Raw genomic sequence first — 27660 nt, forward strand, 5'->3', positions numbered from 1 at the left:
TTCTCTCTGTTTTTCTGCCTTTCTTTAAATTCACATGGTTTGAGCATTCTGGGTTTCTTTGATTTTGGTTTATTTTCTTTTTTGGTAAGTTTTATTTCTATAAATCATGAAGAATGGGGTTTTGGTTACAATTTGTGGGTTGATCTTCTGATTTTTATGTAAGTTTTTTGCTGTTCAACTGTTTTTTTGCCTTGATTTGCCCTTCATTTTCATAATGCTGTGTGTTTTTGAACTTTATATTGGGTGTATGAATGCTACTGTGTGGCCGTAGGATAATGATGTAGACGGGATTAGATTTCAGGGTCTAGGGTACTTTAATGATAGGATCTTTATAGTCATTTTGAATAAGTTTTTTTGGTACTTTGCTAGCGTTTTTGAAGTTAGTTTTCTTGTTAGATATTTCTGTGAGAATTTGGAGTATCCCATTTTTATGCCGTTACATTTCCATTTTAATCCTTTTAATTTATCTTTGATAGATCTTTGATAATTTCTTGTTTTGGTATTTTTTGCAGGGAATGTGGCTTGATTCAGTGATACATCTTTGCTGGTTAAGTCTGCCAAGCAAGTGAGTTCTGACTATGAATAGTGATAGAGTAGGGTTTATCTGCAATTGGTAGTTAATTAGTATATTGGTGCAAGAAACCTGGCTTTGTGCATTGTGATTTTTGACCAGTAAGTTGGGAGAATCTAGTAAAGTGTATCGGTTTCGAGGAAAGTTGGTTTGGATTGTTGTTTTATCTTTGTGCATTGAGATTTTTCACCTTTTGGTTTGGAGAATCTAGTTAGTGAAATCTATTTTGAGGAAAGTTGGTTTGGATTGTTGTTGTATCTCTGGTGATGGATTTCTTTAAAGTAAGGAAGTTTAGGAAAGCTCGTAAACCAAATCCGCATGAGGAGTTAGAGGAGAAGCCGATTCCTCATCCAGAGGAACCGAACAATGATAATGGCAATCTTAATGGTAAATCAGTTGCTGTGGATGCTCCTGCTGATGTGGATGATGATGATGATGATTTCATCACGAATGAGGTGAAGAGGAGATTGAAAGAATTGAGAAGAAACAGCTTTATGGTACTGATACCGGAAGAGGAAGGTGCTGAAGGAGAGGAGGACGGGGAGGAAGGTGAGACAAGCTCAAGTGAGGGAAGAGATGTGGGATCTCAAGTTGAACATTTGTACTGTGATTTAGAATCTATCTACGAAAAGTATTGCGAGCGGATGCTATTTTTTGATCGGATGAGTTCTCAGCAACTCAATGTGGCTGGTAAGTGGTGTTCGTTGTTGAATGATTACTTTTTCGATGAATTTATGCTTTTGGGTTCACAAAGGTTTTAATTATCCTTTACTTTGCAAGGGTTTCATATAAGGCTTTTAGATTTTATTTGCTCTTGTTTTTCGGTGTTTATTTGTTGCCTTATATCATGCTTGTTGAAAGGGCATATTACCTGCCAAGAATTTTTCAGAAATTTGTCTTTCTGTTCTTATATGTTGTTGAAAGCCGGTCAGTAATTGATCCTAGTCTGCAATTTAGGATCAGAGGAGACTTTTAAGCTTCATTTGACTTGAATATCAAGGCCTTGAGGGCTCATCGTTTCATTTTTCTGTGTATTTATCTTGATATGTGCCTCTGTCATTTACCTTGTTATTATGTCTAGTTTTTGAGTGTGTTGGCTGCTGTGAAGATTCAAATTTGATTGATGCTTAAAAGATAACATGATATGCCTTCATATTTAGCTAAATTGTGCCTTTTACTTTTACTCCAGTTGAGAGAAGTTATGTTGTTTTTGTCCCACTAACAATTTGAGGTTCTATCACGGGATCGCCAACTAGCCACTACCCAGCAATAATGCAGCTCTGAAGCTAGCAAACAATTTGGTGCCAACATTTGTTTTACATCTCTTGCACTTTTTGTTGAGATCATTTGAATTGTAGATATCAAAATGATTTAATTTAGGAGTTTAACATCTAGCATGTTATTATCATCCCTACCATAACTAGAAAGGGAATGCTTTTTTTCTTTTAATAGAATAGACTTTTAGTTGAGCATGTGCTACCAGCTTTTGCGTTTCTTTGTGCTCATATTTGCTTAAGTTAAAATTTATTTCTTAGCTGTTCACATTTTACGTCCTTACATGTTTAGTATGAATGGAAGAGGAAAGTAAATCCCTTTAGTACCTATTTAAGTTGATTATGGAGGAAGTGAATTCCTTTAACGTCATGGTCTTGCTATCAAGTCTGTGGCTAAATGATCTTCTATTTAGTTGTGTCTTGCTGATAGTACCATATAATATATGAGAAGTTGGTAAATCTTACAATCTTATTAATATGATTATGGCTCTAAATGATATTGTTGCTAATCTTATTGGAAACGCCTACCCTGCTTAGCCTTAGTGTTTGAATGAATTTTATTACTTCATATGTTTTAAAACCCTTCCCAACACCCATCTGTTTTTATTTTATATCCAAAGATTGAACTTAACGTGTTGCTCTTGTGATGCAGGCCCCATGAGTCCTTCGACGCCATCTCCAAGAGCTGCATCTAGAAAGCTTGTATCTTCTTTTAGATGCCTTTCTCTGAAAAAGATGGAAGAGCCTGATAGTGACACTGAGCAGCTGCAGCAACCAGATGATAGTCCTTTCCAGGACCTTGAAACAGCTTATGTAGCTCATATTTGCTTAACATGGGAAGCCCTTCATAGCCAGTACACACAGCTGAGCCAGAAGATATCATGTCAGCCTGAGAATCCTACTTGTTATAACCACTGCGCACAGCAATATCAGCAGTTTGAGGTGTTGTTACAGAGATTTATTGAAAATGAGCCTTTTGAGCAAGGTTCAAGAGTAGAAAAATATGCTCGAAGCCGAAAATCTTTGTCCAAATTACTACAGGTTCCGAAGGTGCAAGGTGAGATCCCATATAGGAGAACCTCTGATATGCTTCTTCTGTCTAAAATTAGTTGTCACATTATCCCTACTACTTATAAGTCATAATTGAGAACGTGACATGATTTTACAAAAAGATCCTTTTTATCATATTTGGGTCAGTTAAGTAGTGGCATGGACTATTTGTTCTAGACAGAAGTACTATTTATAGCTGGATATATCATTACTTGCATTTATACTCGTCAAAATGGAGTATGATTAGATTTTGTCTTACTGAATGGTTCAGGTACCTATCAGAATGTGGTCGAAGATGAGGAATCAGATTACAGGATTCTAGCCCCTGACCTTCTTAAGTTAATTCAGACATCAATCTTGACTTTCTACACATTTTTGAAGTTGGATAAGAAAAAGGCTGGTGGGGTTCGTAATTTGTTTGGAAGCCAGAATCAAATGGCTAAACCTCTTCAGCAAGTTCAGTCAGTTTCAGAAAAGGTATTGATCCTTGCTTCAGCTTCAATCTTTTTCTCAGCTTGCATGGAAGGCATACGTTGGTCTTAAGTTGAAATTTTGCAGTAATCGCTGAAAAATTTGATTCCCTATTTTATTATAAAATCAATATGCATTTCATACTGTATATCAGAGAAAGCACTAAGGTCCATATTAATACTCAATTTAATCATGGCCTTAGTTCATATTGAGTTTGCCTCAAAAAATAAACTATCTAGACGGTAACTCTTTTTTGGCGATGGCAATGTCAAAAACATGTGAAAGGGTGAAAATAAGTCTTAACCTATCCATCATCATTGGTACTTGATTGCAGAAAGGGTTGAAACTGAAGGAATTGCGCAAGAAGAAGAGCTTCAAAAAGAAGGCATGGCCATCAACAAACGAAGAAGTAATTCTGCTCTTAAGTCTCATTGATGCCAAAGTTGTGTCAAGGGTACTAAGAATGGCTATGATCACAAAAGATCAACTGCTTTGGTGTGAAGACAAGATGAGAAAACTCGATCTGACAGAAGGGAAGCTCCACAGGGACCCCTCTCCCATTCTGTTTCCTTGTTGAAGGCCTGCATTGCAAAAGACTCCATTCTTCACCATTATGTTCTAACCCCCTTTCATCCAACTCTTCGTATATAGCCTTTTCAGATTTCCTTCCTTCGAGGCACAATTGCGGTGGAGATTTTGTCGTATGCTGCACTTAGTTAGTAGTCCCTCCTATGTTCTACCGTCATTGTGATGCTGATTAATCCTGGGGTGTATGTGACTTTAATGGCTTAAAAACATTGGCTTCTGACTTATCATATGTTTGAAAAGCCGTTAGTTTATGCTACCCTTGACTAATTATGTAGCTGGGCATGAATATTTGGTGATCTGCTACTAGTAATTTTAAATCAATGGCTATGATCTCTTCACTCCTGAAAGTATTGACAGGTTCTTCAGTTGCATTTTGGAGGAATTAGAGGTCTCAAGTCTTTGTATATGTTTTAATTTTTTATTTTCAAATTGATTTTAAGTAAATAGGAATAGATTATTTTGATATTATAGCATGGTTCAAGCCAACCAAAGGTTATTTTTTGAAGCATTCTGTCATTTCTATACATGGTAGCATAACTGCATAAGACTCCCAGGGACAATTCAAGATGAAATTACATAAAATCTATTTTCATGGAAAATTTTGAATTTCAAGTTACAGTGGAGTATCTGCTTGACTAGAATTTAACCTGACTTGATCTAATTAATTAAGAATTGACTCGATAATTAATGCTTCGTAATCATAGCTATAACATCATATCCCATCATATCCCTCCGTCCCTGTTTTTGCACCATGGACTTAATTTTTTGGGTCAAATGGTGTAAAAATAAGGGTCGGAGGGAGGATTCAGCATGTTGGTGATAACCTCTAATGTTACCTGGCTTGACTTGACCAGATTTGAACTTGAAATGAAGGGCTTTTACATGAATATGACTTGATTGAAACCCATTCCAAACTACTTGACATATCATTATAAATACTTGTCCACATATAAAACTTTTATATATCCGCTATTTTCGTTTGTATTTACAATTGTCAACCAAATCACACTATATTATCTTATATTTACCTTTCCTTAAAACAGTATGTTGACAAACAAAATAACTAAAGAAGTATTCCATAATGAAAAAATTAAACACGACTCGAGTTTAAGAGCAAGGGATACATAATACGGAGTACTGGTTTAATCTAGTCAGTAGTCACAACTCACAAGTCACAAGACTCACAACCAAGGCCAAAGAGTGAAAGAGGTCTAAAATGTACACAGCATGGACTTAGTCGGGTCAGTTCTACATCAGGGAGCTTTGCAGTATGTTGACATTTTGAATCCTTTCATTTTCTTTGTTTTTTTCAATTTTAATGGCAACAATCCTATTTCGTGACGTGTGAGAATTCATGAATAATTAAGTACTAATGCTACTATTTCAATATTATAAGCTATATTATATTTATATTTCTTGCATCTTTAAATTAATTTAATTTTTAATTTATGTTCTTGCACCAACCAGCAAATTTATACATATTCTATAGTTTTGGATATTATTTGATCAAAAGGGTTCATTCATTTCCTTGTTCTTCTCCTTGTTCTATTCCAAATTCTGATCATAATTTTCCAGAAAGTTGGGATTTTGACTGCTCTTTTAAAGGGATTTTACTTTCTGCCCTTTTTGGTGGGAAGGTAAGTTTTTTTGTCAACCTTATTTTTTTTTTTTTTTTTGGGTTTACCTTTAACTTTACTTTTTGGGGTTGACAATGATCGTTTGCTAATTATTGTCATTTCTCATAATTATGCAATTTTATGGTTTTTTTTTTTTTTTTTGGAAATTTCTCAGCCAAAAGTAGAATAAACTTGCTTAATTTTGCTTTTTATTTATTTATTTATTTTTTTAAGGCTTAATTTTGCTTGTTAATGAAGGTTTTTTTTTGGGATATAAATCTGAGTTTTTTACTTATTGTTGGCCAATTGTATTATTTTTGTTTATTTACTGATGTTGGAATCTTATACTGCGTATAATTATTTCGTGTATGTGTATGGTGAGCTTTGTACATACTTATGATGTTGGAATTGTGAAATGATTGTTACATTTTAGCTACCTTAGCGGGTAAAGTCTTTTTTTTGGGGGGGGGGGAGGGGGGGAGGGGGGGGGGGGGGGGGGTTGGGTGGTGGGGGGGGGGGGGGAAGCGGGTTTATTTCTTTAGACTTTGGTTTGAAATTCGACAATGTATATTATTAGGTGCACCTGGGGTATGATATAATCCTTTTAGGAATTAAGGGCTTAACATTTTATATCCCCTGTAGAATTGCAGATAGAAGATAGCTCAAGTTATTTGATTATTTGGGAGCATGCCTTATAATTGGGGGTGAAGTGCATACTTTAGGGTACTTAAAATTTATAATGTCAAAGGTGGTGTGTAATTTTGAAGCAATTACAAGTAAGATAATTAATTTAGAATGGGAGAAAGTAACTCTTAAGTTTTAATACAAAAGCTTGAGAGAGGAGAGGGATGACAAAATTAAGAACCTTGATTTACAATAAAGCAATGAAATGTTACTTTCAGTGGGTTTTAATCAATTGGGACATCTATTTTGAGATGGAGGGTGTTGTTCTTGGAAGCTGATTGACCTCTTCATGTCTGGTGCTCGGGTTTCTGCAACACAACTGTACACTTGGTACATTTGTCAACCATCATTCAGTTTTCTTAAGCTGTACATTCATCATCTTCAGTTGCCATATTGTTTTGCTCTAGATAGTTAGGGTACTGACTATCAATTCTTTATGTCATCCATAAACTACTCGTCATTCTTAGGATATGGTTTGATAAATATTTGATTAATTGTATGTGAACTCTTTGTGATTAACAGAACGTGGGCTATAGAGGTTACCGGCTGCAGCGTTGAAATTAGAGTCTCTGTGGGTTGAAGAAGCTGACCTTTAACTCTAGGAAGGATGACAACTGAGAGTCCAATCAGGATGCTAGACAGTGATGAGTCCAAAAAGTGGCTACCTGCTACTGGTTCTGGATTGTTTTCTTCACCTTTCAGTAATGTTGCTGATCATGAAGGCGTAGGCAAAGTTTTACAAGAGACTATTGTTCGCAAAGAACAGACTCGCGTGATGCCTAGTAGAAGTGGTAGTGCTCCACCTACTATTGAGGGGTCAATTGTTGGCTTTCAGGCTTTTATGGGTCAACGGAATTCAAGTTTGACTAGCTCTAGCAACGAGTTTTTGGACTGTGAGCCTGAAGAACAAATGCGCACTGATCCAGCATATATTCAATATTACTATGCTAATGTTAACTTAAACCCAAGGCTGCCTCCTCCTCTAATCTCACGAGAGAATCGTCGTCTGGTGCAACATATGGAAAGTTTTGTTGGTAAAAAAGTTTCTGTAAGGGAAGGTTTTTTGGCTACTCATAAGGAGGAGCCTGAGGAAGCAAATTCACCACGCGAAATTTCTGGTGATCAGGGGAATTTTGTGGATGGTACAAAGATGACATCAGTAGCAGGCCATAATGGAAGCAGTGGTGATCTGAAGGAGGTTAGTAACTTGTAACTTGACCATACTAGCCGAGAATCATTTGGCCAAAGTCTGTGAGTGAAGTCACTGTTTATAATTTTGCACATATGAACGCATCAGTTAAGATCATTGTGTGGATGGAATATTAATTTCTTGTAAATAGGTTTTGAGGAGCTTCTGTATTTCTGATACAGAGTATTAGCTAGTAGTTTTAGTGTCAAATTTTATATAATGCTCATGGTTTTTCTCTTTTCTTGTGGCTTAGGGAGACTTTGTTCAGGCTCCATCTTCTGCATCTATTACAACTATCAAAGGAGGAAGTGATCATGATAATGTCACAGTTTCAAACACTGATCAGATTTTAAAAATGCGGGAGTCGTGTTCAGTTTCTGTTGCTGAGCATAGTACTACGAGTTCTTCTATCAATCCCTCTGTATCAACTGTTTCTTACTGCAGAACTGCTGATTTAGAGGATAATGTGTCCATCCAAAGTAATATTGGGTCTGAAGTTTCTGTAGTAGAGTCAAGAATGAAATTGTTGGATGTTTCAGGCGAAATAATGAGAGAGGAAGACCAAAAGAGACTTGACTATCTCCGCTTGCTTGATGAGAATAAGCTTCATCCTCATCCTTCACAAGGCGCACCATACCAGATACCTGGATTCCAAGCTTACGCTGTTCCCCAAGGAATGTATGCTGCTCATCAGAAGCCACTACCATTGCATCAGGCATTCATGCATAACACAGGACTGGTACCACCATTATATGCATCAACAGCTGCCCATATGAATTCAGGAAACCTTTTTTACCCAAGTGTACCACAACCAGGATTCCCCAGTCCACCACTTGCTCTGAGTGGATTAAGTGCCAACTCTACTTTATCTCCTCATTTTGGCAGTTATGTTCAGGGCAATGCATTTCCAATGCCAATTGATACATATGGGAAGCCTGGCTTCTTTAAGCAATCAGCGGAGGCTTTACTTGGCGAAATGAACCCATATGCAAGTCAAGTGCTACGGCCTTCTTTTGGTGGTCCTGCTCAAGGACAAAGCTTTCAACAACTCTATGAGAATGCTCATAAAAGTGCTGTTCAGTGTCAGATGGATGCACTTGCATCACAAAGAGACACTGTTGCAAGCGCATCAATAGGTGGCAGGGGACTAAATCATCCTGCAATAAACATACCGAGCATATTTTCTCTAACAAGTGGGACTCAGCTTAGATTCAACTCTTATGGATATCCTCCGAGCTTAGGAGAACCACAATTTCAAGCCCCTCCTACATTACCAGGATCTTTTCTACCTAGGATTATTCAACACGGGCTAGGAAATGATCTGAGTGTTTCACAACATTCATCAAAAAGTACAGCTGCATATCCTGGATGGAAAAGACAAGGTGGACCTGAGAGTTCTGATGGTAACAGTATTGATAATAATGCTAAACGGCCTTCTTTTCTTGAATTGCTTAAATCCAACAGCTCTAGGATTCTTGAATTGTCTGAAATTTCTGGCCAGATTGTTGAGTTTAGGTAGGCTTTTATTAACATCTTTTCATATGCTTCTTTGTTTCTGGCACAATTAGGTCTCCATTTAATTGACATGGCTGGCTATTAACCTGCAGCACCGATCAACATGGTAGTCGTTTTATTCAACAAAAGCTAGAAAGCTGTGGCAGTGATGAGAAGGAATCTGTCTTTAAAGAAGTTCTTCCACAAGTTTCTAAATTAATGACTGATGTATTTGGAAATTATGTTGTTCAAAAGGTGAACTTTTAACACCTCTATGTCTTGAAATAAGTCTTTGCATATTTAATATATTGTGGTTGGATTTCTTAAACTTCTGAATTGTTTCATTTATTTTACAGTTCTTTGAGCATGGAACTGTTGAACAGAGGAGAAAGCTTGCCCAGCAACTTACTGGACAGGTCTTGACCTTAAGTTTGCAAATGTATGGCTGTCGTGTGATCCAAAAGGTAAATTGTTCAAATTGTTTATAGTGTGTTCATCTATATGAAGTTTTAAGTTCAGAGACTGATTATAATTTCTATTTTCTACGAATGTGGATGGAAATTAAAACTTTGTTCTTCTATATTGTCTCTATCATGACCGAAAGTGTCATTTGTTATACTTCGGACAAGGAGTTCTAGAGCCTTTCTAATCTTATATGCATGTTTCACATGCACCTCATTCCCTTTTCGTTCATAAATGTACAAGTTAAAAATTAAGAAGAAGCCGGGCAGAGGATGAAAATAAATAAATAAAATATAAGACAATGGTCATGCAGGAAATCTTAGTTAAAGGGCATTTTTGTTAACCAATATTATTTTGCTGTTGTCCCTTTAAAACCATTTTCCCCCTGAAATTTTTCTGTAGGCACTGGAAGTAATCGAGCTTGATCAGAAAGTGGAGCTTATGAAGGAGCTTGATGGGCATGTTATGAAATGTGTGCATGACCAAAATGGAAACCATGTGATACAAAAATGTATTGAATCCGTCCCAACTGAGAAAACTAAATTCATTATTTTTTCATTTATTGGTCAAGTTGCAACACTTTCATGTCACCCATATGGTTGTCGTGTCATCCAGGTATCTTTGAACTTCAGCTGTATGGATGTTATGTTGAAATTCCATATAAGGTATTTATTTTTATTATTTGTGTAGAGAGTTTTGGAGCATTGCTCAGATGAGCAGATAAGTCAGTGGATGGTTGATGAAGTCCTTAAATCTACTTCGACCCTTGCTCGTGATCCATACGGCAACTATGTTACTCAGGTATTGACCCTTACATTATTTAAGTTATTTCCTTGTCTGTGTTTGGAGAAGCTTGCAAGCTTCATAGTTTTACTCTTCAAATGCGGCAACATGATCAACTTTGACTCCCTTGCAGCATGTTATGGAAATGGGAAATCCCCATCAAAGAAGCCAAATTATTCATAAGTTAACTGGTCGATTTGTACAGTTGAGTCAGCATAAGTTCGCGTCCAATGTTGTTGAAAAGTGCATAAAATATGGCAACGATTCAGAGAGAAATCTCATAATTGAGGAAATCATTGCACAGTCTGACAACAATGAAGCACTGTTGGTAAGTTTGCGAGATATCTGTTCATAAATCTGAAAATTTATACTTTATGCAGAAAATTGGTCTGAGTTTTATGCTCCTTGTGTGCCAAATTTAACTTTGTAATATGTAATACACCAAATTTGTAAATATTGTACTTTTGGTGTGGTTATAGAGTCTAAGTGCTTTGTTAAGTGCTTGAGTAATTATTGTGGGTTATAGTAATCTGAATTAATCAGGGTTTCTTAGGATGTTTTATTATGGCAATATTGCCTCCCTTTGGTTCCTCATCTTTTTTGAACTGTTTTATTCAGATGATGATGAAAGACCAATTTGCAAATTATGTTGTCCAGAAGATATTCGAGATTGGCTCTGAGAAGCAAAAGGAGACATTGCAAAATTGTATACGATTACATCTTCCCGTTTTGAAAAAAGTCCCCTATGCAAAGCACATTGTATCTCGCTATGATCAATTAACAGGTGGAGTCTTTCTGTCTCTAGTACTCTATTGCTTGAGACTTCATTCTTTTTACCTGAAAACACTAATTTGTGCATGTTGGATCTCATGATCTATTTGAACTTAACTTTTCAGATTTTTTTACAAAATATATCTATAATTCTGTAATCATGTATGCTTTGCATTTTCTGAGCACATGCATTTGCCTAACAATAAAAAGACTGAAGAGGACTAGACATTCTTTCTTCCACAAGTGCTTCTCTTCTTCCAATAATTATACTGTCATGTCACAGTATATTTACTATATAATCATTTTCAATTCTATCAGTCCTGCATATCGTTAGCCTTGATCTTTTGAATTGCAGAGGACTCAGAACAGGAGACAAAACAGTGTACAAAGATGGCTGACAGCATTGCGAGCACCTCTGAATGAGCTATCCACTTCGCATTTGCTAACTTTACTAAGATGGCAGGATTTGATATTTCCCATGATGTTAACATAATGCATTGGTTGATATTCTAATCAATTTAAATTACTGATGTTTGATTAATGTGCAGCGTTTCTTCTATTCTTGTACATCTGATCCTCTTTTGCTGATGTCTTATTTGACCCCATCAACTTGTAATTGTGTAGTTGTATATCTATTCCAACTTGTGTTTATTTTTCAAACTTCCTATTGTCATATTATGATTCTTGCCAACTACAGTCTGTATGTGCTATATATCAAACTTGTACTCTCTATTTCTATATGTTGTTCTACTTTAATATTTTTTTTTTGATAAGTATAAAAGAAAATTTCATACATATGTGGAATCTTGTTTAATTCGTCTTGATAAGAACTTGTTAAGAATGTTCTTATAATATGTATCTAAAGATATGTATGCTTGATTGATTGTATTGAAAACCATACAAAATTTATAAGAACAAGTTAATGAAATGCAGGGAGTATTCTACTAGCAAATTAATTTTCTATCTTTTACTTTTATTTGTTTTCCTTTATTCTGTCAATTGGTCCCTTGGACCTTCGTAGTCAAGTTTTAAGTAATAAAAAGAAAAGGGTCGAGTTGCTTCCCTAAAGGGCTCCTTGGATACCAACAATCAGCTGTTAGTGTTGACTTCAGGCTTCATATTGGCCAATTTGAGCAATATACTGACCTTGAGAAGTGAGGTGGTGATGATAATGCTCTTATTGATGCCGAACTGTACCAGCTACTACTCACTGGGGAAACAGAGTCATATCGAGTAGGCAAGTTGATGTTCTTGACCTTCGTGTGCAAGGAACAAGAATACTGTCCTCCACATCGCTTCTAGCTCTGGAAAGTTAGAGTTGGTTAATGACGTTCTTATACAACTTAGCACTGAGTGCTGGTAAAATGAACACTGCTGTTGATGCCCTGACAAGCTGGTTACAGCAAGAACCGGCAACAGGCGATGATGTTCCTGTTCATCACGTATTAGAGCGGAACAATGTTGAAGGGAACACTGTCCTTTGCATTGCCTTGTGAATAATAAGGGGTTTTGTCCCTTGTACTTGACCATCAAAAAGGAGCTTGCAGACCTTGTCCAACACATGCTACAGAGGTTGCATCCATTCAAAGAAGATGCATCTGGCTATTTGATAAAATGCCAGTCATACTACATGCTGCTGTTTCGGCCCAGTGGACAGGTACGCAATACACATTTTGGTTATTCCCCCTCCTCCCTCCCTCTTTAGTCGGTATTACAAGTAGCATGTATCAAATATATTAATGGTTGAAGTCATTTTTTACAAACTACATGAAGCTTATACTGCAATTAATTATTGAAGTGCTGAAGGAGCTGTTCTGGCTTATGGGTATGGAATCTAAATGATGTTCAAGTTGTCTTCCTGAATCATTCTTTAGTTAATATCAAACGATGGTGAAAGGTCGTGCATTTCTTGTCTATTAATGACATCTTTATCTAAAACAAAATGTTCCACATTTAAGTAAAACAAATTGGTCCTTATAATACTTTTTTAGTCATACTTGTATATAGTGAAATGGCCATGCCTTGTATTCCAGTTGTTTGTTATCCAGAAAATGTTATTCAAATCCCATGCTCCAGTAAGACTAAAGAAACATGCAATGGCAATCCAATTGATCAACTAGTGTTTAAAATTGAAATATAAAATTAAGGCTTATCCCCTTCTATTCACAAGTTCACAACTGTTGAAATAATTGGTGGTGTTGACTTCCGCCATGTTAACAGTATATATGAACTTGGGAAGGTAGGTTTAGTAGGGGTGAAAAAAGAAGTAAGCTAAAAGAAGAGAAAAAGAGCGAGTTTGTCTTTTTAAATATAATGGCATCCACATCTAATAATAATGGAGGTGATTATGCTCTTATTAGCGCTGAATTGTACCGGTGCCTAGTTACCGGTACATTAGAAGACTTTAACAAAATCACATCACAAATTGACATCCTTCAGCTTCGGTGTGCAAGGGACAGGAGCACTGTCCTTCACAAATTGTAAGTTAGGGACTGTTTTAAGAAAGACACCCAAATTAGGACCACTATGAATTAATTGATAGTTGAGACCGTTTTAATAAGAATGTCATAGTTGAAACTGATGACGTTTATTTTTCCTATTATTATTAGTTTTGCTATGAATTAATTGGTAGTTGGGACCGTTTTAAGAAGAATGTCCATAGTTGAGACTGATAACGTTTATTCTTCCTATTATTATTAGTTTTGCTATGAACTAATTGATAGTTGGGACCATTTTAAGAAGAATGTCCATAGTTGAGACTGATGACATTAATTTTTCCTATTATTCTTAGTTTTGTTTCTTACTGCGTACTTTCTCGGTTACTCAATATGTGGATACTGCTTTTGGGTTCTCTTATTGGCCCTTAAAGTTTATGGTTGGGTTATCAGAGGTAGTTTGTTATGGGAGAATCAGAGAAGGGAAAGAGAATGAAAAATGATATTTCCCTTTCTTGATGCTTGTAAAGTACGTATTAATTTTAATCATCCTCATTACCTATAAACTCCTCTCCCATAATTGATGTCCGCTTCACCACCAAACACACCCGTATGGCAGTACACCACCACCTCACTAGCACCACCATCACTATACCCCAAGTCCCCAACCCACATGAAACTACCCCTACCCATCCCTGAAACCACCTCACTCGGCTTGGAACGAACCACCCATCCACCTTGAAACAATGGCGGATCTAGGTGGGTGCTTGGGTGGCACCGGCCCTACCAAAAAAATATTTTAGTTTTTTTTTTTTTTTTTTTTTTTTTTTTTTTTTTTTTTTTTTATAGTTAAATTCAGTTATATTGATGATATAAAGGTTATGTCTACATAATTATTCACTAAGTGCCCTCCAAACTTAGTACTCCCTCCGTGTTTAAATAAATAAAACGTTTTCTTTGTCCACATGTGTCAATGCAACACTTCGACTGATAATATATTTAATTATCAATAAGTAAAATTTATATTAATTGAATATATATAAAATATTTTTATTAAGACGATTTCAACAAGTACCCACAACACTATATTTCTTAAGCATAAATCACAGACATTAGTCAAAGTGAATTAAATGAATAGAAAAAAGTAAAAACGTTTCATTTATTTAAACACGGAAAGAGTATCTTAGATCCGCCTCTGCTTTGAAAGTGTCCCCACCCACCTTAAAACCTTCCCACTCGCCTTGAAACCACCTCTTCCGCCCTCCAGAAACTCCTTTTCCCTCCTCAATCACCCTCAACCAACCACCAAAATTAGAATAAAAGCAATCAAGAGAAAAATGAAAGCCTAACTTTTTGTATATTCTCTCGGTCCTCAAGTAAAGTCCTATTTTGAAGGTGAAATAAAAGGTAAGGTATTGAGATATGGTTGACTTAAATTTGAATAAAAATTAACAAATAGTGGAATTTGGTTGAGTAAAAGTGAGTTAAAAATATAACAACGGGGTTTGGTTGATTAAAAATGAATAAAGTAATACTATGTAATGAGAATGAAATTTGACTTAATTTAGGAACAAGGATCAAGGCTTTTGAATAACATAAGAATTATATTTGGTGGCGGAGGGTACAATGGATTATGACTTTATATAGTTAAATGACTTAAATCTGACCATGAAAATCCTACATTAGAAATTGGTTTTCATGTTCGAACTTAACCTTAAAATCTCAATTTTGTGGTGGTGAAACTTCAAGAAAAAGAGAAACAGGTACGGTGGGCAAGGGTAAGGAATGCAGTGACATAGGGAGGGGAGGGGGGGGGGGGGGGGGGGGGATGGCAGCGACGACAGAAAGGGGTGCCATGAAAGTGAGGGAGAGTAGCGGAGATTGGAAATGGTGAGGAAAGATAAAGTTAAATGACCAAATAGCCTCAGATGAATTACTTAACATTCCCTCTCTATCCTTTTCTTGATTTCATTTCCTTTACCCCATGTGATTTTGAGAACTAAGCGCTGCCTCACTATCTTTCTTTAGAAATCTTTATTTAATCATCATTTTCCTTGTTAACTTCAAAAGTCACATTGGTCACGTATTTACATACTACTTCATGTCTTCATGCATTATTTTCAACTAAAATTATACACCAACAATATAATTGCAGAAATATTGGAACAACTGCTTGGTTATGATAAGTTGGTGCCAATTAATTCGATGGAAGATGGGCGGACAACCCTATCTTATGCAGCATATATGGGTTATCTTGAGGAAGTTGAAATTTTGCTCAACAAAGTTCCAGATAGCGCATTTAAGTGTAACACAGATGGTTCCTTTCCAATTCACCACGCAGTGAAAGGAGGTGATTTTGGTGTCATCAAATTACTAAAAAAAAGCTTATCTTTAACTAATGCAAAAGGCCAAAATGCGCTTCATTTGGCAGCACAAACTGGCAACTCTAAATTTGTCACTTATATGCTTACAATCCTAGAATATTCTATAATCAATCAAAAAGATGAAGACGGTAACACTCCCTTGCATTTGGCGGCTCTTGATAAACATCTCGAAGTTGTTGAAATTCTTATCCAAGATGCTCAGGTCGATGCTGGATTATTAAACAAGGAAGGATTGACAGGAATCATCTTGGTTGAGAAACTAATATCTATAGAACAATATAAAGACGCAGTTCAGAGAATAAGTTTCTTGTTAGAAAGAGCTAAAAGTGGCCTCAAGTCTTTCCCAATTGATGGTCGTTTGTATCAATATCTGGTTAGTATGGATATAAATCAAGTTTCTCAAATAATTTCAGCTAAAGGACCTCGTTAGCCCAGAAAATGGAAGTAACGTTCTTCATATTGCAGCCTGTATGGATAATCCCATGCTGATTGTTAATCTCCTTGTTGGCCAAAACTGTACTAACCTCATGTATCAAGCTAATAAGAAGGGTGATCTTCCCATTCATTTAGCTGTCAAGGCTTGCAGATTGCAGTCCCTTGAAGCTCTTTTTCTATGGTCAGACATCCCTGCAGATCGTTTATGTGAAAGGCCAAATATGGATGGAAACACAGCATTGCATGTTGCACTTCTACATAATCAGCAAGAAATTGCCAATGTCTTGTTTGCGAAATGTCCACAGGCAGCGTATTGCTCAAACAAGGACAATATTAGTCCCTTGTTTCTGGCTATCAATAATTGTGGTGAGTGCGATTTGGTCAATAGTATGATCCAAGGACTTGTAGGCAATGAGCAACATCAAAACAACTTGAAACAAACAAAATCTGTCGTTCACCTAGCAATTTATACGAGGAGGATAGGTAAGTATTTGTGCCCTTTACTATCATCATTTTGTGCACACAAATTTTCATATTGTTGAGGACTACAAATTTATTATAGAAATTTTAGGTTCCACAACGTATTCAAGATGAATAACATGAAAATGCTTCTAACAAGAATTGAATTAGGACAGTGACCAACAATCAAAATTATAATTACAGAAGGATTGAGAAAAGACATTTCATAAAATCTACTACATCTTTTCTTTTTTGTTTTTCTCATGTGTTTTTTTTCCACAATTTTCGGCGCACATATCTTAGCATCAATTAACCAGTCAAATCGGTTTGAAAAGTTTAGAGACCGTTTTGAGAAAAACCCCTCTAAAAGTTGGGGCCGACATGAGTTGATCAATTGAGAACTTTTAATTTATTAGGGTGGTTAACTCGCGCGATGCCTGTTCTATAACTAGCCATGTCCGCAAGCTTTTTTTTTTTTTTTACGAACGAAATTTTTTTAAGTTGTTGACAACGTAATGGGGGAAAATATGTTAACAAATTTTTTAAGGGTATAATTGTCAGCATATTATTCGTAAGAGTTAAATAAAAGATAGATAAAGTAATAAACACTATTCATAAAAAGCTTAGAAGTAATTAACATTATATTAATAGAGGTATATAAGTAAATAAAATTTTAAAGATATAATTGTCCTCACACTAAAAAAATGGGTTCTTCAAAAGATTGTTAGCGTCAATTTCTTCAAAAGAAAATATATATACTTTTTAAGTTCGTCTATCACTTATGAATTGAATTAACGAACTTGAGAAAGAATGTCTTGAAGAGTTAAAACTTTATATATATTTTAGCCATTGTATATTTTTTTTAAAAATTATGATTACTTATATCATTTTAATGAATGCAGCTATCTTGAACCAATTAGTTGAGAAAGCACCAACACTTGTCGATTCAATAAGCACAGAAGGGCATAACCCCCTTTCTTATGCAGCTCAAATGGGTTATGTTGAGGAGGTGAAGTTATTACTTGAAAATTTTTCATACCTCAAATTTCAGCGCGATCAAAATGAGGATGGATTTTTTTCCGATTCACCATGCTGCAAATGAGAACGAAGTAGAGATTATCAAACTGCTCCAGTATCCCATAATTGCCAAAAAGTTATGTTTGTTGAATAACAAGAGTCAAAACATTCTCCATGTCGCAGCAATCAAAGGTCACTGGAATGTCGTAAATTATCTGCTGTCATTGCAGGAGTTTAAGGATGTACTGAATGCTGGTGATGATGATGGTAACACTCCACTTCAATTCATTTGGCTGTAAAAGGCTTGCACTGTGCAATTGTGAAACGTTTGGTGCATGAAAAATCACATATTGACTGCAACTCAAAGAACTACGAGTTGTTGACTGCTAGAGACATGTTTGAACTGAATCTGCCATATCCGTTTGGAAACGAACCTGTGAAACGACAGCAGGTACGTGCTTACCTCAACATAAATACACCTCCACGCGCGGCTCTACCATCATATTTAACAAATCATTTGTGTCTTTTTAATCAGTATTGTAGCATTATCATAGTTGTCACGTAATTTCAGCTGCAACTTATATTAATATTCAATTTCACATGATCCCATATACTACCTCCAATTTTGAAATTCGATCCCAACATGTAATTATGTACTGGACTGCAGGCTCTACATTTAAACACATTGTTGAGAAAAAGTTTGTGAGAGGAAGAAGAGATCAAAATAAAGGTCAAGGAAAGGAGATTAAGCAACCAGAAGCGAAGGACAATGACTCATCCAGCAACAAAGAACGCTACATACAAGCCATCTATGAGCGGACCAACGTCCTTTTGCTAGTAGCGACGATCATCATCACCGTGACTTAATTATGCAGCGATATGCAGCCCTCCTGGTGGTTACCACCAAGACACCGGTTTGCCATCTCTTTCCAAAGATAAGGTTTTCCAAGCTTTTATAAATTTTAACAATGTCGCAATTTGGTTCGCTCTTGTATCGGCTCTAGCACTCATCTTAAGCACCTTCAACAATACATATCGGAAGACTCGGATTGTCAAGTTGGGAGGTATTTATCTTTTTCTTGGGCTTGTGTCCTTGGCAGCTGCGTACTTCACGGGGATTTATGCTATTTCAGGCGAAACTCATCTGACCAAATATAGATTTAGTAACTGGTTAGTGACAGGCATGGTATATATTGTGTACTATTTTTGTAGTGGTTCCGGCTGTTATCCTAGGGTATGACAACCATAATTATTAAAAATGAATGGTAAAGATTAATGATTTGGAATTATTTTAAAATCTTAATATCAAATTGATGATAAAAAATAGAATAGAGAAGCTGAAAAAAAATTCCTTTTAATTATCGGATGACTTTTGAGTGGCCACAATAAAATTGTGGTCATTGTATTAATGTATTAGATCAAATCACAACCATTTATATTTTTGACTAATGTGAACCGTTGATGAAATCGACTATTGATTTAATTTTTGATGATTTTGACCAAAAAAGAATAAAAAAAAAAATTTAAATTCTTCCATGTTCTATCCAACTATCATACAGTTTCTAATTTTTCACATATTAGTTTTTTTTTCCTTTCCCTATTCAATGTCGTATGCTTTCATGTGTTCACTGCAGGAACTCATAAATTTGTATGGTTGATTCAATTTTTCACTGTAGAAACTTTGTAACATCAGCCTTTGAGGTTTTGATTGCATGGGCATTCTTTTGCTTTGCCTTCTGCTCCATCGTCAATTCGTCATCTGTTAATTTTCCATCGAAGTGGAATATTGTTGTCTTTATTTTCACTTGGATTTACTTTTTTCAAGTCATCACATTAATTACTTAATTGAAAAATTTACGGAATAGAAGATGGGTCCAAAAAGGACGTACGGTGATGGCAGGCTTGGGAACATTAGCAATAATATTAGCACATTTTTTTAATGATTTGGAATTATTTTTTTAAGACGAGGGGTGATGGCAGGCTTGGGAACATTAGCAATAATATTGAAAGAAACTTTAGGGAACATCATATTATGCTGTATATAAATTTAAAATTGACAACAATTGCAGAAATGTTGGAACACCTACTTCTCTATGATGATGGAAAGCTTATCAATTTAGTGAATGAAGAAGGGTTGACACCTCTATCTTATGCAACTTTTAGAGGTTATCTGGAAAAGGTTCAGATTTTTGACATGAAAGTCCCTAATAGCGCCTTTATATGCAACAAAGACAAATCCTTTCCAATTCACCAGGCGGTACATGGAGGTCATATTAGTATTATAGGGCTACTAAGTAGCTCAAGATTTCTGCTTAATGGAAGAGGCCAAAATATTCTACATTTGGCAACATTGATAGGTGACTCAAAATTGGTCTCTTATGTGCTTAGTTTATCAGATGTAGACCCTTTACTCAATCAAAACGACGATGATGGTAACACTCCTTTGCATTTGGCTACTCTTTCCAAGCATGTTGAAGTGGTTGAACTTCTTATCCAAAATGAAGGGGTCAATGTTGGATTATTGAACAAGGAAGGGTTAATGGCAAACGATTTGGCAAAAGAATTAACGTTTGTAGATGATACAAACAAAAGAGTGGTTATGAAGCTAAATTTGATGCTAGAAAAAGCTACAAATGATATAAAGTTGTTTCCTATCAATGGTAATTTGCATCTACACTTGGCTAAACGAGAGATAAAATCGAGTTTTTGAATCAGTTAGAAGGCTTCAGCTTAAGGACCTTCTAACCCCGGATGAGGGCGAAAATGTTCTCCATATAGCAGCTTGTATGGATAGTACCCAACTGATTCACGATCTCCTTCAAGGACATGGTTGTACTACTCTCATGTACCAAGCCAACAAGAAAGGTGACCTTCCGATTCATTCAGCTGTTAAGGTTGGTAATTTCCGGTCCCTTAAAGGTCTTTTTCAATGGTCGCCATCTATCCCTTCAGATCGTATATGTATAAGGCCGAATATTGATGGAAACACAGCATTGCATGTTGCGGTGTTATATAACCATAGGAAACTTGCCAAATACTTGTATGAAAAGTGTCCACAAGCAGCATATTGCTTAAATAAGGACAATATTTGTCCTTTGTTTCTCGCTATAAAATATTGGAGTACTAGTGAGAACAAATTGATCAACAATATGATCCAAGGACTTGAAGGCAATAGACAGCTTCAAAATCATATAAAGGGTGCAGAATCAATAGTCCACGTAGCGATTCTTGCAAGGAGCAAAGCTAAGTGTATTGTTTGACAAATTTCGTTTCTCAATATGAGAAATAGGGAATTTCCCATTGTTTGGGGATGCCCCAGTTTCTTATAGTGAGAAACAAAATTTGTGTCTCACATAGACATTTGAGTCAAACTATTAAACATTATCAGGTAAATTTGTAGTTCAAATTAATGCATGCAGCTATCTTGAAAAGCATAATTAACAACTAACGCTCCGGGTCTTTTGGATTCACTTGACAATGATGGGCGGAGTCCTCTTTCTTATGCAGCATTTAGTGGTCATGTTAAGGGGGTTAAATTATTACTGAAAAAATGTCCCGATCTTGAATTTAAGCGTGATAAAGATAAGAATGGATCCTTTCCAATCCACCACGCAGCGGAAGGGGGTTTCGTAAAGGTCATTAAACTCTTCCACCACTTGCATTTGCTTAATAGCAAAGATCAAAACGTCCTCCATGTTGCAGCAAAGAATGACGACAACTATTACATCATTGCATATTTGCATAAACGAAAGTTTAAGGAGCTGATCAATACAACTGATGATAATGGTGATACTCCACTACATTTGGCTGTTAAAGGTTTTCATCTCCGTGCTGTGTATCGTTTGCTGAAATATCAACACATCAAAGGCAATTTAAAAAACAAAGAGTTGCAGACACCTCTAGATATATTTATTATGCATATGAAATGTGCAGATGAAAAAGGCCTTTCTATTCTACAGGTATACATGCTTTCCGTTAATAATATACAAGGATGAAAAGATTGATTTTCGAGTTATAATGTTTTTTGCTTTTTTGGAAACTCATATCGTGTTTGAGTAAAAAAGTTTGCACATGTGCATACCAATATTAAAAGAGAAATTATTATGTACACCCGGGTATATTTGCTAATTCAATAAACAAATGAGTAAGAATATTACTTGTTCATTTGTTGATTAAATTCTAATATTAAAATTATGCATATAAAATATTTTTCATCCTTTAATATTCAATAAACAAATGAGTAAGAATATTTCTCATTTGCTATTGTTGTACGAAGTTTTACATTTGCTGGTAGAAAATGCAATAAATTGGCACAATTCATTTGCTCTGTGTGTGTGTGTTGGGCACCACCGGTTCATGCAGTACCCCTCACAGCAACCGACCCGAGATAGTGGGCTAAACAATTATTTGGAGGGATTTAGGGGGGCAAGGTTGGTATAAATTTTGACGGAACCTAACGGGCTTTTCAAGCCTGAATGTTTATAATGCTTGTCCATGGTCCAACTAAAAATATAATTTCAAGTTGGGACGGACTCAACTTGAAGGCTAGTTAGTATTGGTTGGACCTGTGTCCAGCCAGAGCTGGCTGGTTTCACGATCAGAAATGAACATTTATTATTACAAAAATAAACATTTTCTAACTAAATACAGTATATTTTACAATTTTGTTCATTATAAAATCAATATATGTTCATTCTCATATGTTTTATGTTCACTTGTAATGTTAATTTCAAAATTTAGATATTTCTTTCTTTTGATTTGGAATTCATTTTTTATTTAAAAAAAGTATTCATTGTTATATAACAAGATATTCATCTCAATTTTCTGATATATAGTTGCAGTTTCAATGGTACTTTTCAAATATGTTCAATTACTAAGTGTTCATTTCTTTTTCTAGTAATTGTTAATTTTTGTTGGGGAGGACCAACCACTTTTCAAATATGTTCAATTACTTAATGTTCATTTGTGTTATAGTTTATGCTCACTTTTGATTGCAAGACTAGCCAGTTCTGACTAAACGCGGGTCCAAGTTAAAATTTACGGGCTGAATATTTTAGTCCATACCATTGCCACCCAAAATCAGGCCGGGTCGGGCCCATCTTTCTTTATCACCTCTAATTTTTTCATTAATGCTCAAATATGTTCCAGTAATGAAATTCTCCCAAATATCTAGGCATCCATAGAATTTTAAAGTAGCCCAATTTGAAAAGTCCATTGAATCGCATCATCATCAAACTCATCCTCGTAATTCAGGCATGATCACTTTCTCTCTTTACTAATTGCATATGAAAATTAGTAAATTGATTGGTTTTGTTTAATGAATTAATCTTCTAGCTTCAATTAAATTACAAATTTGTTGTGAGTTTGTGACATTGTGAATTTTGTTTATAATTTACACAAGTAACTTTCTTTATTTTGGGATAAATTGTTTGATTTCAATGTTTATTGCTGATTTTTGTAACAAAATGGGCATATGAACAAACACAATGTACTAAATTAGCCAAATTAATTTATGTTAATGAGCAAATTATGTGATATAAAGAGTACAGAGTAGGAGTATTAATTAGTAGCTTTACGGTGTGTTTGGATTGAAGTAAATAGAGGGACAGGAAGGGAAGAGAAATGGAGAGATGGAGTATCTTTCATTTGGATAGTAAACGAGGAAGGGAGGGAATTGGAGGAAAGAGAAATGGAATGATTAAATTATAGGAAATTGATCCCTCGATCGGTGGGGAGATTTGGAAGGAAAACTCACCATTTTTCCCTCCCCTTCTTTTCCTTCCCCTTTCTTTATCCAAATAAACTGTTAGTGTCAAATTATGTGCTATAAAGAGTATTACTTAGTTAGTAACTTTAGTGTCATACTTCAAACACTGATCAGATTTTGGAGTCGTGTTCAATTTCTGTTGATGAGCATAGTACCATGAGTTCTTCTATCAATTCTTCTGCATCAACTGCTTTGCATCGCAGAATTGTCAGTTTAAAGGATTATGTTTGAATCCAAAGTAAATATTGGGTCTGAAGTTTCAGTAGTAGAGTCAAGAATGAAATTGTTAAATGTTTCACAAGGTTCAGCATACCAGATTCCTGGATTCCATGCTTATGTTATTCCCGGATTGATGTATGTTGTTCATCAGAAGCCATTACAACATATGTGGTGGATAAATATCATAAATCACATCCTCCAAGTATAATAAGTGCATCAGGCATTTAAGCCGAGGAATAAATGGATTACCTAGTCAGTGTTAACTCTATATTACATCCTAATTTTGGCAGATGACCTCAGAATAATGCTTTTTAAATGCCAAATGATACTTATTTCAAGGCCACCTTCTTTGAGAATTCTGCGGAGGGTATACCTGGAGAAATGAAACCATATGCTAGTCAATCGCTACTGCTTCTTTTGGCGTTCTTGTTCAAAAGGACAAGACTTTCAACAACTCTATGAGAATGTTCGGAAGAGTGTAGCTCAAATGCTCAGTGCCAAATGGAGGAACTTGCATCACAAAGATAGACTGTTATATATAACTAGATCTTTGAAGGGAACTAAATCATCCATCCTGCATTATATGTATCGAGCATATCCCCTCTAACAAGTGGTGTTGGCCTTAGATTCACCTCTTATAGATACCATCCTAGCTTAGGGGAGCACACATTTCCAGTCCCTCCTGCATTAACAGGATCTTCTGTGACTAGGAATATACAACAATGGCTAGGAATTAGGAATCTCTATGTCGGTAGAAATTCCTAAAGGAGAACAGTATTGGTGAGGGGTTTAACCTACTTGAAGATAGGCATTTCAGAGCTAGAGGAAGGTCTGAAGAAAGGTCTGCTCTTGTGGGTGATGCTGCCAAAAGGCCTAAGTTTGACTTGGAAGTGATGACAAGAAAGGTGGGATTTCTTATTTATTTTTCCTCAGCGTAGTTTGTTTGTCCTTGTCATTTGAAGTTTCTTAACCTGTTATAATTGCAGCAGATGAAAGGCAATCATCAGATTCGAAGCAAAGTGAAAATTTTGCAATTCTAGTGTCACCTAAGCATTACCTTGTTGTTGGTGATGATTCTGCTACAACTTTGGATGCAGCGATACTGCTTAATTAGGTAATTTCAAATCTTTGAAACAGTTTGTATAACCTGAAAGTATTTCAAATAACATTGAGGCAGTTGTGTTAAGATTTAGACTTAAATAACAATCTTCCATTGTCTTAGATGTCTTTGGTTTAGAATGAGATAAAAATAAGCATTTTTTTTTGCTCCTCCTTATCTTGTGCTGCATTTACAGATTTTAACTATGAATTTCTGAATGTGTGTGTATTTATTTTCCACATTTTTAGACTAATTTGACTTACCGCAAAGTCATGTAGGATTGGTTAAGGGCCTCGATGTCTCCAATAGTAATGGTTTTAGAAGGAGCAGGACATGAACCAATTTAAGTACCTCCAATTGAATGTTACATGAGATGTAATTTCTAGGTGTATGATTGAGGTAAACAATGATGAATGGTTTGGTTGTTTTAGAATTTAGAATGAGACATTGATGTAAAAGGCCATTTAGGATAAATGAAGGCAAGATAACAGCAAAAGTGAAGGAAAAAAATTAATGGAAAATTTTTCAATGGTTTAATACCATATCAATAAATTTGATTAATGAATTATACACTTTCTATGTAAAGCATATACATACTAGAGATAAACATCTGAAGTTTAGTATATACTAATAATCTAGGAGATATGCACCGATAAGGCGATAACCGATAACTACTAGAAGTAAGGATAAGATTATTGCAAGAATATAATGAATAGTTTACACTGAACTTCCTTGACTTACTCTTAGTAATCTCTTCAACAATTTTGTCTGGTTAATCCTCTGAAACGTATGTCTCGGATTAAGAAAGATGGATGAACTTGTGTCTCAGACTAAGATATTTAATAGGAGATGCGCTTGCAGGTGGCTCTCATGGCAAATATTTATTGATGCATTTTCTGGCTGCTGCCTTGATAACCTATATAACTAACATTTACCTACAGTGCTCTTTCCCCTATACTTGATGCATTATGTTACTATGCATTTTGTTCGTAAATGTAGACGTGTTAAAAAATTAAAAAGAAGCCGGGTAGAGGATGAAAATAAATAAATAAAATATTAGACAATGGTCATGCTGGAAAAGTTCTGTGATCTTTCTTGTTGATCCCAAATCTTAGTCAAAGGGCATTTTGTTAACCAATTTTATTTTGTTCTTGTCCCTTTAAACTCATTTTCCCCCTGAAATCTTGCTGTTGACACTGGAGGTAATTGAGCTTGATCAGAAAGTGGAGCTTGTGCATGAGATATATGGGCATGTTTACTGTTATTAAAAATCTTTCCTTGTTGCTGTTTCTCAAGTTTTGTGTTTGGTGGAGCTCAATAACATGATGGTATATGACTCTGAGCAACTTTGACTCTTTGCAGCATGTTAAGGAAATGGGAAAACCTCATCAAAGAAGCCAAATTATTCAAAAGTTGTCTGGTCGACTTGTACAGTTGAGTCAGCATAAGTTCACCTCCAATGTTGATGAAAAATGCTTAAAATATGGGAACGATTCAGAGAGAGATTTCATAATTGAGAAATCATTGCACAGCCTGACAGTAATGAAGCATTATTATTGGCAAGTTGGCAGAGATATATGTTCATAACTCTGAAAATTTATGCTCGGTGTTGAAAGTTGGTCTGGTAGTACTGTGAGATTTATGCGCTTTGTGTGCCAAATTTGTACTTCGTATTTCATATTATGAATTGTGTGCTTTTGGTTGGTTGTAGAGTCCAACTGCTTGGGTAATTTACTATGGGATACAGTTGTCTGATAGAATAAAAGTTTATGAGGATGTATTCCTCCCTATTATGGTTCCTCACCTTCTCTCTTTTTTTGAGCTGTGTTATTCAGATGATGATGAAGGACCAATTTGCAAATTATGTAGTCCAGATGATTTTCAAGATTGGCTCCGAGAAGCAAAAGGATGCATTGCAGAATTGTATACGATTACATCTTCCTGTTTTGAATAAAGTCCCCTATGCGAAGCACATTGTATCTCGCTATGATCAATTGACAGGTGGAGTCTTTCTGTCTCTAGTTTTCTATTGCTTGAGACTTCATTCTTTTGCCTTAAAAACACTAATATGAACTTGTCAGAACTTAGTCTATATTTGTAATTTGTAAATTGAACTCAAGCCCTTGTCTAAAATTTAACTTTTTGGTGAATAGAACAAAGCCTTATGGTAGCTTGATGCTTCACATTTCTGAGTGCATGCATTTTTCCTAGCAATCAAAAGAATCAAAAGACTAGATATTTGCACTTCTGCAATTGTTTGTTCTTCCTATAATCATAGATGACATGTCACAGTTCCAAATAATTTTGCCTTCACAGTAAAAGGTAGAAAATATTTTTACCAAATAATTAGAAATACAAGATAAAGACTAAAGAGGGCATATCTTTGCACGTCCCATAGGCAAGCAAACTATCTAGAATGGTTCCCCTGCAGCCTGACCTATGCCTCTCAGTCCATTTTCCAGTTCTCGGAACTAGACTCGACTCTATTACAAACTAAAATATTCATACATTTAAACATAGCCTTAGGGTGGGAACTATATTGCTCAACACAGCATTTCTGGCAGCCGAAATATGGTAAATCAGAACAGAAACACCAGCCAGAGTCATTCCTTTCTTTACTTTACCTGCCAGCCTGCCTTCCAAAGAGACCAAGTTAAGTGACTAATGTTGATATTAAGCCACTTTATAACCAAATCAAAATTATTTTCTGATGGCCATTATCCTTCTTGCTTAATGACTGTATCAGTTTTATATTTCCTATAAATTTGTTTGTGCTATCAGTCCTACATATCATTAGCCTTGATATTTTAAAATGCAGAGGACTCAGAACAGGAGACAAAACAGTGTATGAAGATGGCTGACAGCATTATTCTGTGCACCTCTGAATGAGCT

At 35.6% G+C, this 27660-nt stretch overlaps 2 protein-coding genes and 1 long non-coding RNA gene across 4 annotated transcripts; all 3 read left to right on the forward strand.

Moving 5' to 3' along the window:
- On the forward strand, positions 1-4341 carry LOC145571848 (uncharacterized). Its single transcript, XM_081630884.1, has 5 exons — positions 1-158; positions 513-1261; positions 2498-2902; positions 3167-3372; positions 3701-4341. The coding sequence occupies exons 2-5, from the start codon at positions 838-840 to the stop codon at positions 3941-3943; spliced, it is 1278 nt and encodes a 425-aa protein (XP_081487010.1). The 5' UTR covers positions 1-158; positions 513-837; the 3' UTR covers positions 3944-4341.
- A 696-nt stretch (positions 4342-5037) lies between these two features.
- Positions 5038-11642, forward strand: LOC145570213 (pumilio homolog 6, chloroplastic-like). The gene is made up of 10 exons (XM_081629243.1): positions 5038-5222; positions 6777-7452; positions 7697-8958; positions 9051-9192; positions 9294-9401; positions 9802-10014; positions 10090-10200; positions 10316-10510; positions 10801-10966; positions 11309-11642. The coding sequence occupies exons 2-10, from the start codon at positions 6862-6864 to the stop codon at positions 11374-11376; spliced, it is 2856 nt and encodes a 951-aa protein (XP_081485369.1). The 5' UTR covers positions 5038-5222; positions 6777-6861; the 3' UTR covers positions 11377-11642.
- A 12262-nt stretch (positions 11643-23904) lies between these two features.
- Positions 23905-26882, forward strand: LOC145570224 (uncharacterized). 2 transcript variants are annotated; one of them, XR_014096414.1, is made up of 3 exons: positions 23905-24574; positions 24656-24783; positions 26131-26882. It is a non-coding gene; the product is annotated as an uncharacterized LOC145570224 (long non-coding RNA). The 2 variants fall into 2 exon arrangements; XR_014096415.1 differs by having other exon boundaries at positions 24659-24783.
- The last annotated feature ends 778 nt before the right edge of the window (positions 26883-27660 follow it).

This window comes from Chenopodium album, chromosome 12 (genome assembly GCF_948465745.1).
Source record: "Chenopodium album chromosome 12, dcCheAlbu1.1, whole genome shotgun sequence".
Lineage (NCBI taxonomy): Eukaryota > Viridiplantae > Streptophyta > Magnoliopsida > Caryophyllales > Amaranthaceae > Chenopodium > Chenopodium album.